A 13,852-nucleotide genomic window follows, 5' to 3' on the forward strand; every position below is an offset into this window, starting at 1 on the left:
CACACTGCTCTTGCTGCTTAAAATTATAATTGTACTGGCTTGAGCTGTTCCCAGTACATGTGTTACCCAGAGCTGAAATAAAAATTACCCCCTTGCAAAATGTGCACCTGCAGTGCGGAACATTTGTCTCCCCCTTCTGACAGTAAGAATAATTACAAAACAATGTGAGTCTGAGGTCCTTTCTCATTTCCCAAATTTCTGTCTCCTCGATTCCTCGAGGCACATTTTTGTCCCGCCCACCCGAGATGCGAGCTTGAGGAGTCGAGGAGGAGACGCAAGGAGAGAGGAGTCGAGGAAATGGGCATTTAACGAAATGAGAAGTCATTTTAAAGCAAAGTCATTTTAAAGCAATGTCAATTAAATATGACCTGTTGCACAGCTGCATCATCTGTCCACTGAGCTGTGATCTCTGTCAGAGCAGCAGAGCAGCTTTCGGCACTAAAGGCTACAGATCATTTCTTCACAATCCAGAAACATGTCTGTTAACATTATAACATGTAGAAACATCTTGAGGTTCCAATAAACATTATCCGTTGGAAACAGTCAGATTACAGCAGCCTGATCATTCACCAGGCTACACAGCAGACTAGGCCTACCACTTTTTTGCGGTGCGCCTTTTGTCTGTAAACAGGAGATCATTACAGCCCTCAGCTTGATGAGATGAGCGTTTCATCATCATTCCCTTTACAAAATGACACAGTAGCCTAACATTTATCTCATATAGTCCCAATTACAGCTGTCATCACAGGACTCTACTGTTGGAATAATGTGCAGACTACATGGGCACTATTAGGCTATTAAAACATGAAACAGATCAGTGCTGAATGCTCTGGTTGATATTACAGCCTAATAATTTGACTTCAGCAGCTGTTTTGTCACGATTATGACTACATTTGCCCCCCTTCTTCAGCTCTGGCATAGCAATCTTTGCTAGGTGGATGACTGCCTGTGATGCCAGCGCAGGAACATCATCACAGACACCAGATTTAATACTGCAATACTCTGCAAATACAGAGATTTACATGGCAGGAGTAGGCTTAATCAGCATTGTGTGAACTCGATTGGCAAGGGCTTCAATGTAACATTCATTTATATGTAAAAGTCTTGCGCTCTAGCTTTAAGATTAGCATACATGATATCGCTGTTGGGGAGTAACTAATTACATATAATTTAGGTACGTAATTTAGTCAGATTTGGGTTAATCTCAATATTTTCTGTAAGAAGCAAGGCTTGTTTAACAACGTTCATTTTATTGCTTTGCATGTTTTTCATGTGCACAATGTCTACCTTTGCCATTTGCAGCCACAGCTGTTAAATTGTGATTCAAGTCAGATGCGTTTGATTGGTATTCATGTTTGAATTTGCAGAGCCACCCGTCTGCCAGTTAAATTGCCTCTAAAGCTGTGTTCTGAAAATAGCTGAAAACATTGATTAGAAATTTAAGTAATCAAAAAGTACTTTAATGTAATAAGTTACATTGCTTTGATAAATGAATTGAGGTAGTTACACTACTATTACATTTTGAATAGGGTAACTTGTAATTGGTACTCTATTACATTTCCAAATTAAACTTCTTAACTCTGCATACTATTCTTAGCATTTGTTCTCCTGTCCCCAGGTGTCAGTGCTCTCCACCAGCCAATGTCTCAGATCAGCTCATGCACCAATGGAACCAGACAGGATACAGCCCAGACTCTATCCAATGGAGCAGCCTCAATGTTTCGGTGAGACCAGCACAAGGTGATCTCCATTGTGATATGTGGGGATCACACCAACACCCATATGTGTAGGATGTGTTGGGCACACAGACATCATCAGCCAATATCACATTAACACTAATGCAACAACTGCAACTTATTCTGCCACTTCTATAACCATGACTCGGCTACCAAAACACCTGTTACCAACACAACTGTCAGTACTGGAGCAGCTTACCAAAATCCATATTATAGTACTAACCTAATACTCCTTTCTCTCTAGATGTGTAAGATACTCGATGGGGAGTTTGTGGGTCCTGCCTGCGGTCATCATGGGCCCTACATCCCAGATGTTCTCTTCTGGTCAATCATCCTCTTCTTCACCACCTTCTTCCTGTCTTCCTTCTTTAAGCAGTTCAAGACAGAGAGATATTTTCCCACCAAGGTGAGATGTTAGATAGATTTGTTATATGCACTGTTGTTGCACGACTGTTAACACCACACACAGGACAGTACGCTAATAAATTCAAATCTCAGTAGGGTGTTTTTCTACATCTCTGTGCATTCTGCAGTAGTGTGTAGAGCTAGCTTAAAGCTTCTCACACTATGTAAATGTGTACATTGTGTCAGTCATTAGTATGCAGGAACAGTCTCATGTACAGAAAGAGAAATTTTTTTGCCTCCTCCCACATAGTACCACCTAGTCTGTTATCACTTGATGTTCTGTGTAGGCAGGTGCTGGTATTGTCTGAATTGTTAGGCTTGTTGCAGAAATAAGTATTGCTTTTTGTGTGTGTGTGTGTGTGTGTTGTGTAGGTGCGATCAACTATCAGTGACTTTGCTGTGTTTATAACCATCATGATCATGGTGATGGTGGACTATCTAATGGGGATCCCCTCTCCTAAACTTAATGTCCCTGACCGCTTTGAGGTAGGCATCTATTCCAGCATGTCTGTCCATCTTTTTGCATGAATGTTCAAATGACAAGGTGACATCATACATAATTACATCCTCTGTAAGGTTATTCTTTTGTAAGCAAATGTGTAAATGTAGTACTACAAAATTAATGTTCACCACATCAAATATTTTCAAATAATAATTTACTTTGCTAATATACTAAATGCAGCCAATCCCTGCCTTTTCCCTGTAGCCAACTTCAAAGAACAGAGGCTGGCTGATGGACCCCTTAGGAGAAAATCCCTGGTGGACACTGCTGGTCGCAGCACTTCCTGCCTTGCTTTGCACCATCCTCATCTTTATGGACCAGCAGATCACTGCAGTCATCATCAACCGCAAGGAGCACAAACTCAAGGTCAGACCTGCCGGTGGAGATTTATCTTTGGCGGTGTAAGTCTTAGAGTTACATCAAGTTTTCTGAAGTGGAAGTATTCTAGATGGCTTTTCTATTTTCGTCTGTAGTGTCTATTCCTTTTTATATACAGTCTATGGTCTATCCCCCCTTTTAACATTAAGCAGGACAAACTGTACCTGTGCATCCAAAACTAATCATTCCGTACAAAAATCATATATTGAACTGATGTTGATATTTAAAAATATATGTACCAAATGTTCTATATAATTCAAGTTGTTTGAGAAGGTGGTTCACCCAATCTCAAAAATACTATACATACAATAGTATTATACAGAATCAGAAGGGGGCTCCTGGAAATTGGTCCTGTTTCTTTACTTACAAAGAAAACAAATCTGGCAAATATTCCACAGTGATTGAACATGTCAGTACAACGTTACATAAGTTTAACAGGAGTTAACCTGTATTGTAGTTCTTGCATGCAACCCCAATGCCTGATTGAATTGTTCATAAAATGAATGTTTAATCTGCTGTTGAGTTTGACTGCAGCCCTGGCATTTGATAATACAGAAAATGCCAAAAGTCTTTAACTAAACTCTGTTTCTGTGTCACCAATCGTTCTGGGTTTTTTTTTACCCATTTGTGCTGCCTCCAGCTTTCTCTCTTTTTAACACTCACTTCTTTGCTCTCTCCACACCTCTCTATTCCTCTGCAGCTCATTTGTGTCTCACAAGTATTCTCTCTCCCTTTCTGTCATCATTAATTATGGTTGAAGCTAACATATTCTCTTGTCTTTCCTTCTGCTGTGTTCATCTCACAGAAACACTATAAACTATAATCTCTTTCAGCTTTTTTTAGGTATTTTTATGCCTTGGGGTTACGCTGGGGGGAAAATCCATAATGCAAAGATTTGAAACTCAGGATTCCAAATAATGGATGGGCTTTAAAGATTATGTTCCTGCATCTTGTTTTCTGTAATTCTATTTTGACTTAAGGGGTACATGCACACAGTACTGCTTAGCTGGCTCTCAAATAGGACAGACAATTAATTGAAATTTTATCGAAATTGCAATATAGCCTACTGCCATTTTCAAACCACAGGAAATTCAATATTAATTAGTTAAAGGTAACGTGTGTAAAAAATACCATTTTAAATTAAATATTGCATTGCTGCAGAGATGTCCTAGCTTCACTTTATATTCTACAGACTTAAGAAAACATCTTTGTCTGATACCAGTCCCCTCAAAAATCACACCATAATTGATTTTAATATAAATGGGACTAATGATGTAAAAATTCTCTCTCTTCTCTCTAATATCGCAAATCACATCACAATTGCAACATCAGTCAAAATAATTTCATTTAGATCCCTTTTCAGAATCTTTCATCCCCATGCTCAAACAAATCTACTGTCTCTTGTCTGTGCCTGTGCATCCTACAGAAAGGCTGTGGCTATCACCTGGACTTGCTGATAGTGGCAATTATGCTAGGTGTTTGCTCCATTATGGGCCTGCCATGGTTCGTGGCTGCAACAGTCCTCTCCATCTCCCACGTGAACAGCCTGAAGGAGGAGTCTGGCTGCTCCGCTCCAGGAGAGCAGCCCAAGTTTCTGGGCATCCGGGAGCAGCGAGTCACTGGATTCATGATTTTTGTCCTCATGGGTTGTTCTGTTTTCATGACGTCAGTGCTCAAGGTGAGCCTCACATTTTAAAACCCCTTAAAGGAGAAGTTCATCTAAGTAGCTAACATGTGCCAAGGGGCTTATCTGTCAAATATTATGCACACACAGTCTGTCCTCCCAATTGGTTCTGGTGCAGAAAATTCCATGTTAGCCTTTCATTTCCTGAACTGTAATGTTCAATCATTCATGTGGTTGTTATACTCTGTTGCTTCACTTCTGCTCTTTACAGTTTATTCCTATGCCAGTCCTGTATGGAGTCTTTCTCTACATGGGTGTCTCTTCCCTCAAAGGCATTCAAGTAAGACTCTAGTCTGCTGGTCTTTGAAGATAATAGACTCTTTTATTCTAAACAGAATTGCAGTCATGAGCTGTTAGTAAAGTTTGCCTCTTGTAGTTCCAAACCTTTGAAAGTAATTCAGAATCCTTTAAAGCTTTTGTTAGATGTGGTCCCTCTTCTGAATAATGTATTGCATTTCCCCCTTTCCCTGTCTCCCCTTGTCTTTCCAGCCGTTTTTATTTGCATTTCTTATCTCTCTCACTGAACCTCTTTCCTCATTTTCTCTGTAGTTCTTTGACAGAATCAAGCTGTTTGGCATGCCTGCCAAGCACCAGCCTGATCTTATCTATTTGCGCTATGTGCCACTGTGGAAGGTCCATGTCTTCACCCTGGTGCAGCTCACCTGTTTGGTGCTGCTCTGGGTCATCAAGGCCTCTGCAGCAGCTGTTGTGTTTCCCATGATGGTAATGACCTCGGATCTCAAAGACTGTCACTTCACATCCGCATGATATATTACATACAAAGATACAGATTTAGCCTCTCCCATTCAAACTGTCACAACTCAGTAGAGTGAGTTTCAGCTGTAACAGGATAAAAACAAACATTTTATTATCACAATAAGACATAATTAATGTTCATTATATAATAAATATTTTCTTCAACAAACTCTCAGAAGTGCCACCACCTCAGCATGTTGTAGATTTTGTGGCTTTGTGGGTGGAGTCAAATAGTCTGTTATTAAGTTAAACAGGATAAAACAAACATTTTATTATCACAATAAGACATAATTAATGTTCATTATATAATAAATATTTTCTTCAACAAACTCTCAGAAGTGCCACCACCTCAGCATGTTGTAGATTTTGTGGCTTTGTGGGTGGAGTCAAATAGTCTGTTATTAAGTTAAACAGGATAAAACAAACATTTTATTATCACAATAAGACATAATTAATGTTCATTATATAATAAATATTTTCTTCAACAAACTCTCAGAAGTGCCACCACCTCAGCATGTTGTAGATTTTGTGGCTTTGTGGGTGGAGTCAAATAGTCTGTTATTAAGTTAAACAGGATAAAACAAACATTTTATTATCACAATAAGACATAATTAATGTTCATTATATAATAAATATTTTCTTCAACAAACTCTCAGAAGTGCCACCACCTCAGCATGTTGTAGATTTTGTGGCTTTGTGGGTGGAGTCAAATAGTCTGTTATTAAGTTAAACAGGATAAAACAAACATTTTATTATCACAATAAGACATAATTAATGTTCATTATATAATAAATATTTTCTTCAACAAACTCTCAGAAGTGCCACCACCTCAGCATGTTGTAGATTTTGTGGCTTTGTGGGTGGAGTCAAATAGTCTGTTATTAAGTTAAACAGGATAAAACAAACATTTTATTATCACAATAAGACATAATTAATGTTCATTATATAATAAATATTTTCTTCAACAAACTCTCAGAAGTGCCACCACCTCAGCATGTTGTAGATTTTGTGGCTTTGTGGGTGGAGTCAAATAGTCTGTTATTAAGTTAAAAATTAATTTACGTCCGGTACTCCTGTGAGAGTAGCCACTCACTTATACTGTGTGTTCAGCAGCATATGAAGGCCTACGTGATTTGTGCAGATCCGATGAGATTTTTTTTTTTTTTGCAAATTCAAACTTTATTTGAATTTGCAAATCTTATAAAAGTAAACAAAAGATTGTAACAGAACAATAAGTCAAGTACAAGAGCTGACTGCTAGGGGGGATAAGGGACTATATAAAAACTTAATAACACAAGCTGATACAGTTCTAATTGCGTTTTGCTTTAGAGACCACTGAATTGATGATATGTAATGTTTGAAGTCTTTTAAAAAGGCAAAAAAGCAAGGTTTCTTTTCTGCGAATTTACATTTATGAATATGAAAGGAGATTAATCAAGTACACACAAGTGTTTCTTTGTATGTTATTTTCAGGGAAACCAAACAATGCATTCTTCAAAGGCAAAATTAAACTTTCAGCTATATTTTCTGAAATAAAGGCACATGCATTTTGCCAGAAATGTTTCACAATAGGGAAATGCCAAAACAGACGTATAACAGTTTCTGGACATCCACCACAGAAACTACATATCACTTCAATATCTTTCCTAAATATGTACTTAATATAGTATTAAGCTGGATAGAATTTATGAATTAATTTAAAGGAAATTTATTTGATTTTATTGGTGATTAAGTATTGATTAGGTAGAAGCCATGCCTTCTTCCATACTATATCATCCACAAATTGATTCCAATATGAGATCACATATGGTACTGTATACCGATTCCACTCTAGCATGAGCTTTGCAAATTTACAGCTGCATATGCCTAACCAATTGTCCCTCCTAATGGCTAAACCTGATTGCCAATCAGAGGCAGAGTAGGACGGGTCTTTTTTCAAGACCACTACACTGCGGAGTCTGACAGCTGAGCACGTGAGGATGTTACTGCTAAACTTCCGAACAAACTGTCCGTCGCACAGCAAGCCTGATGTAAGACATAAGTAAGCTAGCTTACAATGTTAGCTGTCCTGTCGGATACAGTAATGTTGTTAAGTTTATAACTTTGGCCACTGTTATTAACCAATAACATCAGTTAAGCTTATTGTTCATTAATGGAGACCAGAGACAGCACAGTAGTCTACATGTAAGGTAGACTAACATCAACAGGATAAAAAGTGTCGGAATTGGTGTCGTTTGCACTAGGGACACAGGGGTCATGTCCCCACCACCTTTTGAAATGGCTAATTTTGTCCCCACCACTTTTTGAAAGCACTTACAACCATAAACGTTAAATAACAAATGAAAATGCTTTGAGAAAGGTTAATTTGCACTTATTTATTTATTTAACTTAACTAAAAAAATCATGCTACTAATTATAAAATGACCCCAAAACATGCTCACACCAGTCAGTAACTTTAACAACTTCTTGACACAGTTTCTTTTTGGCCAAGTTTTCCATTCTCTTATATTGTTTTGATTTTCAGTTGTCACCTGCCACCTGAATTTAGTAGTGTTAAAATATCTTCTTGTCTTGTTCTCGTGACACCAATATCATGTATCATCTCCTCTCGTGAGTTTAATGTTTAACCCTAATCTGAGCCTTTATGTCCCAACCACTTTTAACACAAAGTGACGCCTTTGCGTGTCGGTATCTTCCGCTTGTTGCAGTACACAATTGCAAGTTATCTATACAAACATGTTCTCCGAAACAGACCCCTCTGACACCATTTCTGTATGTTTATCTGCTTGTGTAGCCTTCTCCCCTTTTTTACCCCTGACCAGTTTGCATACCTGATAGTGAATTGTCTCCATAAATAATTGCACATACATTTGAATATTTTTAAATGCATATTTACATGATACATCAAATTTATTGATATGAATTCTATTTGTAATATTTTCCTATTGAATTGAATTCACCACCACATGATTACACACTCTTTCTGAAAACAAAATGTGCTTAAATTGTAAACAGAATTACTAGGGCCCTATCCATGGTCTCATTGCCCAATATCTGAATTTAGCATCACCGTAGCAAGTGGCAATAAGGAGGCAATAACTTAAGTGATAAAATGTCTTAGAGGAACCGAGAAGGTGACGAGCCTAAACAGGCAATTGTGCACTGGTTTATGACGGCATCTTGTATCGGTAACACGGCCGCTCCGTGATACTTGCAGTTTCAGTGGGTCCACCACCCCCCTGAAATAAACCCTATGGAAAAGACTGTATTCCCTGTCTGTGTCTCCAGGTTCTGGCGCTGGTCTTTATCCGGAAGCTTCTAGACTTATTCTTCACCAATAGAGAGCTGAGCTGGCTGGATGACTTGATGCCAGAAAGCAAGAAGAAGAAAGAGGATGACAAGAAAAAGAAAGAACGAGAAAAGCTGGTAAAAGTAATTTCGTGTTTTCTTTTGGTCATTTGACCTGACATCCGAAGTCAAATTGTGATTTAAAGTAGAAAGATGGGGGAAATATTTTTTTCTTTTGTATTTTTTAACAGTCTGTAGCAGCCTTTTCATGCAAAGTGTTTTTGTACTGCAACTTCAAATTGGAGAAAAACTGAATGAATTCAGGCTTTGTTTTTAGTTACAGAACCAAGCTGACCATTTTTTTCTTAGTGTTCAAACTTGGGATTTGTTTTGTATGCATGTGTACTAGATCAGTGAATGTTAAGAAACACTGTAGTACCTTTTGTACTCGCAGTCCTACACTGAACTGACTAAAATACACACACACACTTAACTGTCATATTCGAAAAAGCATCATATATAACGGCCATGCAAGCAATGCTATGTAAAGGAGAAGGGAAAATGTGCCTTTGAATAAGATTAAAAAAATAATACAAAACACTCATAGCAGCCAATTTTAGGCTGTGTGTGAACATAAAGCAATGTAATATCATAAAACACAGAATAAAGAGATTAAAATGACAGAAGATGTGAAACTGACATCATACCAGTGTTTTACCAATGTGGTGCCTCACTGCAGTCTATTTTGTGATTTAGGCTTCCAATACTGTTTTCATTCAGGAAGAAGTGTCCATACTGCAGGACGAAGAAATGGGACTGAAGGTCAGCTTTGGAGGCTCGAACCAGCTCAAAATCCCAGTGAAGACCGTCTCAGGGAAGTAAGTGATGCAACCCATAAAACACTTCCCAAATCTGGATTGAAAAGCAGCTTTTTGTTGGAAATGTTTAGTGAGACATCAAATGTAATCCATTTTTAATTATGCAGTAGTTTTTCACACCAACAGTCCCATCTTGTCTGATTATATTTTATTATTTTATAGTCTTGACTCTTTTGAGGCAGCAAAATACATTTTTATGATGGATTAAAATGCTTTATGCACTACTCTTAATGTAGAAAGTTCCCAAAATATTTGACTTCCTCCCTTATCAATGCCTTTATGGCTGAGAAGATCCAGAAAGCCACATCAGAAACTTGAATAAAATATATTCAAATAATAAACTAGAGCTGTTAACACATTTTCTGATTCATCAATTTGCCGTATACAACTTGGAATGGTAATTCTGGCACTGGTAGTCAGCTGTGTGTTATTATGTCCATCTTGAACAGATCATACAGAATAGGACTAGTGACCGACAGCCTCCCAATGGAAGAAGAGGTAGCAGTGCTGTGTGTCTGATGCAAAACATCTGACCCACATGGCTGCGTTCTAACCCTGCTCACTGAAACTCAGACACTTAGCGCATGGCCTGAACTGTCAGTACTCAGCTATATAAAAAACAGAAACACTGGCTTTAAAGCACACTGCTTTGTGTGTTGCTGTGTTCCCTTTTTATTTTGATGGTAAATTGTCTGTGATAAAATGTTTGTCCTGTTGAAATAATCACATCCTTGTCAAACTAACTTAATATGTGTACCCAATCAGCTCATGACAAATAACTTGTGCCTCTAATGCGAAAGGCCCACATTTCTTCATATATGTTTACATGGAACATACTGTACTGTCTGGTCGGCCATTTTGTGCTGTTAATTTGTTTTAATCTATCTGTATGTGCATGTTTGTCTCTGCTTGTTTGAACTGTCCTGCACTGAACCTCTCCAGCTGATTTCATGTCTACATGCCTGTCTCCTCTTTTTGTTTGTTTGTGTTTGTGTGTGCATTTTGGCATGTAGTTCTGATTCTGACTCTCCCTTGGTCATAAATATCTCTGATGAAATGGCCAAAACCGCTGTGTGGAAAGCAGTGAACTTGAGTGCAGAGTCATGTGCCCAGCCTGTGAAGCGTAGTGGAAGGTAGCTATGCCATCTCCTGGAGTTTTCCAGAACCTGAATTGCATTACATTAATATGACAATATAATGTTGACCCAAAAAGATGTATCTCAAGTAAGTTTCAAGACTCTGCAAGATTATTTTTTTAAGGAAGCTCATTGCTGCCTGGAAGGTAGGAGATTAGTTTAATATTTACAGCAGGATTTTGAAAAATGTAAATTAAATTAGTATGGTGCTTTTAAGTCCATCAAAAATACAGTCTTGGGTGTCACAATGTAAATCTGTACACGCAAAGATAAATGGTCGTTCTCCTATATCTCCTTAAGATGTTAATTTGACTATGCTGAAAGGAATACTTTTATTACAAAATGTAATTAATCACACTAATTTGACTGTGTAAGGGAATCCAGAAAATAATTAACATAAGTTGACACATTCAGTCTAGAAATGTCACAATTAAGAGCTGCATATTTTAACACAGTCCTCACATAAGCCCTGACATCAACAAGGTATACTGTAGGTGGTAAAATCTTGTTCTAAGAATATTGCTAATTGAAAACTATCACTTCTCACATCTGCAGCTGTTCCACCCTTAGCACCACCATAAATTTGCACAAGCACATCATCTTGTCTCTGTCTTCTTCCTCTCTGTGTAACAGCCAGGAGAAGTTGACCTGCGTTAGAGTCGACGTCAATCCAGATGCACCAGGAGGGGGTTCCACTGCCGAGACCTTCCTGTGATGAACGGAGGCCCTCCTACCTTCCCGATACCTTCGGCCACACAACACCATCTTAGTGGCATAGGGGGCATAGAAATGGAACAGCACAACCTGCGTGCGGCATTCCCTTCTTCAGGGCAGCAGGCGAGCTCCCCCAGAGCTGTGAGTCGTACTCCACTTAAGTCTTGTAGTGTGCAGCACATATACAAATGGTTACCCGAATGTACTTTAGAGCGCACATCTCCGAGGAATGAAGGAATTTTGCTGTAACTGCCCACCGACCCTCACTGTATAGTCTAATAATCTAGCAATGTGTCACCCATTAAAACCACAGATGCCAAAGGAAGGCATCTCACTGGTGGGGATCTTGGACTGTGCAAATTGAATTTTACTTTTAAACCACTGTATATTTTAATTTAATATTTAATGTTATTGTTTTAGCTGGTTGTAGTACTGTCCATTTTGGGTTCTTTGTAGCTCGTGCAACATGAGCTATCCTGCACTGTTTGTTTCCATGTATTTTAGGTCTCAGTAAGACCTCTCACCTAACTACACCAGCTTCAAAACTAGATTCATGAAAGCCAGGTACTCTCAGTGCCAGCTGATTCTATTTCACAATTAGTCTGGCCCAATAAATGACAGAAACCAAAACAGAGGTACATGCAGATTGATACTACTACTACAACATCATACTACTACTGCATACTCCTTATCTTTCTTTTTTTTGCTTGTGACTCATCTCTCCTGTCTGCAGAGGAACACTCAGTATTGATATTGCTGCTCATAAGTTGGTCAGTTGTTTCCACTGTAAACCTCACTGTTCACATTGTATGTGATGTTATAGGAATATCATTATGTATGTATTTATGTAAACTGTTCTTCTCTCTTGAAACATTATAGAAAACCTACTTCAGAGGCCAGATGAAGTCTGTACTGTACAGTAAGCACTTTGCCAGTATAGTTTCTTACAAAAAATGGATTATAGTGTGTTAATAAAATGGTTACTTTTCCTCCCACTGTATCTATAGAGCTGTTGTTCAAATGTCAGTTAAACAACTCAGGAATCTTGAATGATTTCTGACTGTGGTCACTTGATATTTTTGTCACAAGGCAGTGTTAATGAACTGTCCACTGTATTCATCACTGGTATCACAACTATTTTAATAATAAGTGCTGTAAATAATAAAATACAGTAAGGTGCAAAATATAAAAGAGAATATTCGTGACCCCAGTCAGTTGCACCTGTTTTATACTGTCTGTATTATTGTTGGTAATTATAATGTGTGTTGTGTGTGTGTGTGTGTGTGTATGTGTGTGTGCGCGCACACGCGCGTGCCTGTGTGTGTGCGTTGTGTAAAGATAATTTGGTATGTCCGCGCTGCAAATCATTTTATGCAAAATATTTCTACAGTAAATGTAAAAACTATTATGAAGTTGTTCTTTTTTTTGCTCGGTGCAGTCCTGTTTTAGCAATAAGTATTCCATACTGTGCAAGGTATGGACTCATGAAACTAGCTAATATTCAGGCAAACAATAATTTGTGAGATGTTTCATCGGCTCTGTCTGTGTGTAGCTACAGTGACTGTACGAACAATAGCTTATGTGCCTTGTCAAAGCTCTTTATGTGCAAGTCTTGTACTGATTATTTTAGTGTTCAGAACAGATGTACAGACATGGTGGCACACAAATGCCAAAGATGGACCATCATTACTTAACAGGAGTGAACCAGTACTGAGTTGCAGAGGCTTATGTTTGTTGTAGTGTTATTCCACGTCTGTGTGCAAGTCGTAGCCTGAGCCCCCGACTCAAACAATGTAACTCTGTTTATCTTCCATTTACAAATGTAACTCTAAATATAAATGTGTGTGTGTGTGTGTGTGTGTGTGTGTGTGGCTCTAGTATTTAACATAAACATTTTATTTAACATAAAAGCTCTGAATGATCAGTAAATGTCAACTTATTGTACTGTCAATATCAAAACGTCATTTTGGCAGACATCTATTTTCTAAAAACAAAGTCGTAATTTGAATTCAGTCACAAGTTATTTCCTTACACATATGGACCATTTGATATAACAATGTGAGTTGTTTGATCAGTGGAATCATCACAATAAAGTGAACATCCACCAACCAAGTACCTGTAGTTTCGTAATATTTATTTTGATGAAAAATAGCCTATTTTGACATGACATCAGTTTCTATATATATATATAATATGTATGTTTTAGTGGTGAATAAACTGTCAACAACAAAAAGGTAGAGATTTTACCCTCCATCATCACTCCAACATCAACTCAAAAATTTGTTCAGATGTAGAGGCACATAACAGTGAAGCACACAGCAGCCTGTTGTTAACTTGAATGATTGATGAAAGCAATAAAAGCAAATACATGTTGA

General features: G+C 38.0%; 1 protein-coding gene across 14 annotated transcripts in view; it reads left to right on the plus strand.

The window, feature by feature from the left end:
* The window catches only part of LOC123976127 (sodium bicarbonate cotransporter 3-like), a 60,408-nt gene extending 46,556 nt beyond the window's left edge, over window positions 1-13,852 (plus strand). For 3 of the 14 annotated variants that reach the window (XM_046057998.1, XM_046058002.1, XM_046058003.1), the window contains exons 15-25: window positions 1,619-1,724; window positions 1,981-2,142; window positions 2,514-2,627; window positions 2,848-3,009; window positions 4,448-4,699; window positions 4,917-4,985; window positions 5,255-5,428; window positions 8,750-8,893; window positions 9,506-9,627; window positions 10,641-10,760; window positions 11,397-13,852. In XM_046057998.1, the coding sequence (XP_045913954.1) occupies window positions 1,619-1,724; window positions 1,981-2,142; window positions 2,514-2,627; window positions 2,848-3,009; window positions 4,448-4,699; window positions 4,917-4,985; window positions 5,255-5,428; window positions 8,750-8,893; window positions 9,506-9,627; window positions 10,641-10,760; window positions 11,397-11,478 (1,507 nt within the window). In that variant the 3' untranslated portion in view covers window positions 11,479-13,852. Of the gene's footprint in view, window positions 1-1,618; window positions 1,725-1,980; window positions 2,143-2,513; window positions 2,628-2,847; window positions 3,010-4,447; window positions 4,700-4,916; window positions 4,986-5,254; window positions 5,429-8,749; window positions 8,894-9,505; window positions 9,628-10,076; window positions 10,608-10,640; window positions 10,761-11,396 lie in introns of those variants that run through there. The other 11 variants (XM_046058011.1, XM_046058001.1, XM_046058008.1 and 8 more) reach the window with 9 other exon arrangements.

The sequence above is a fragment of the Micropterus dolomieu genome, linkage group LG09 (genome assembly GCF_021292245.1).
Source record: "Micropterus dolomieu isolate WLL.071019.BEF.003 ecotype Adirondacks linkage group LG09, ASM2129224v1, whole genome shotgun sequence".
Lineage (NCBI taxonomy): Eukaryota > Metazoa > Chordata > Actinopteri > Centrarchiformes > Centrarchidae > Micropterus > Micropterus dolomieu.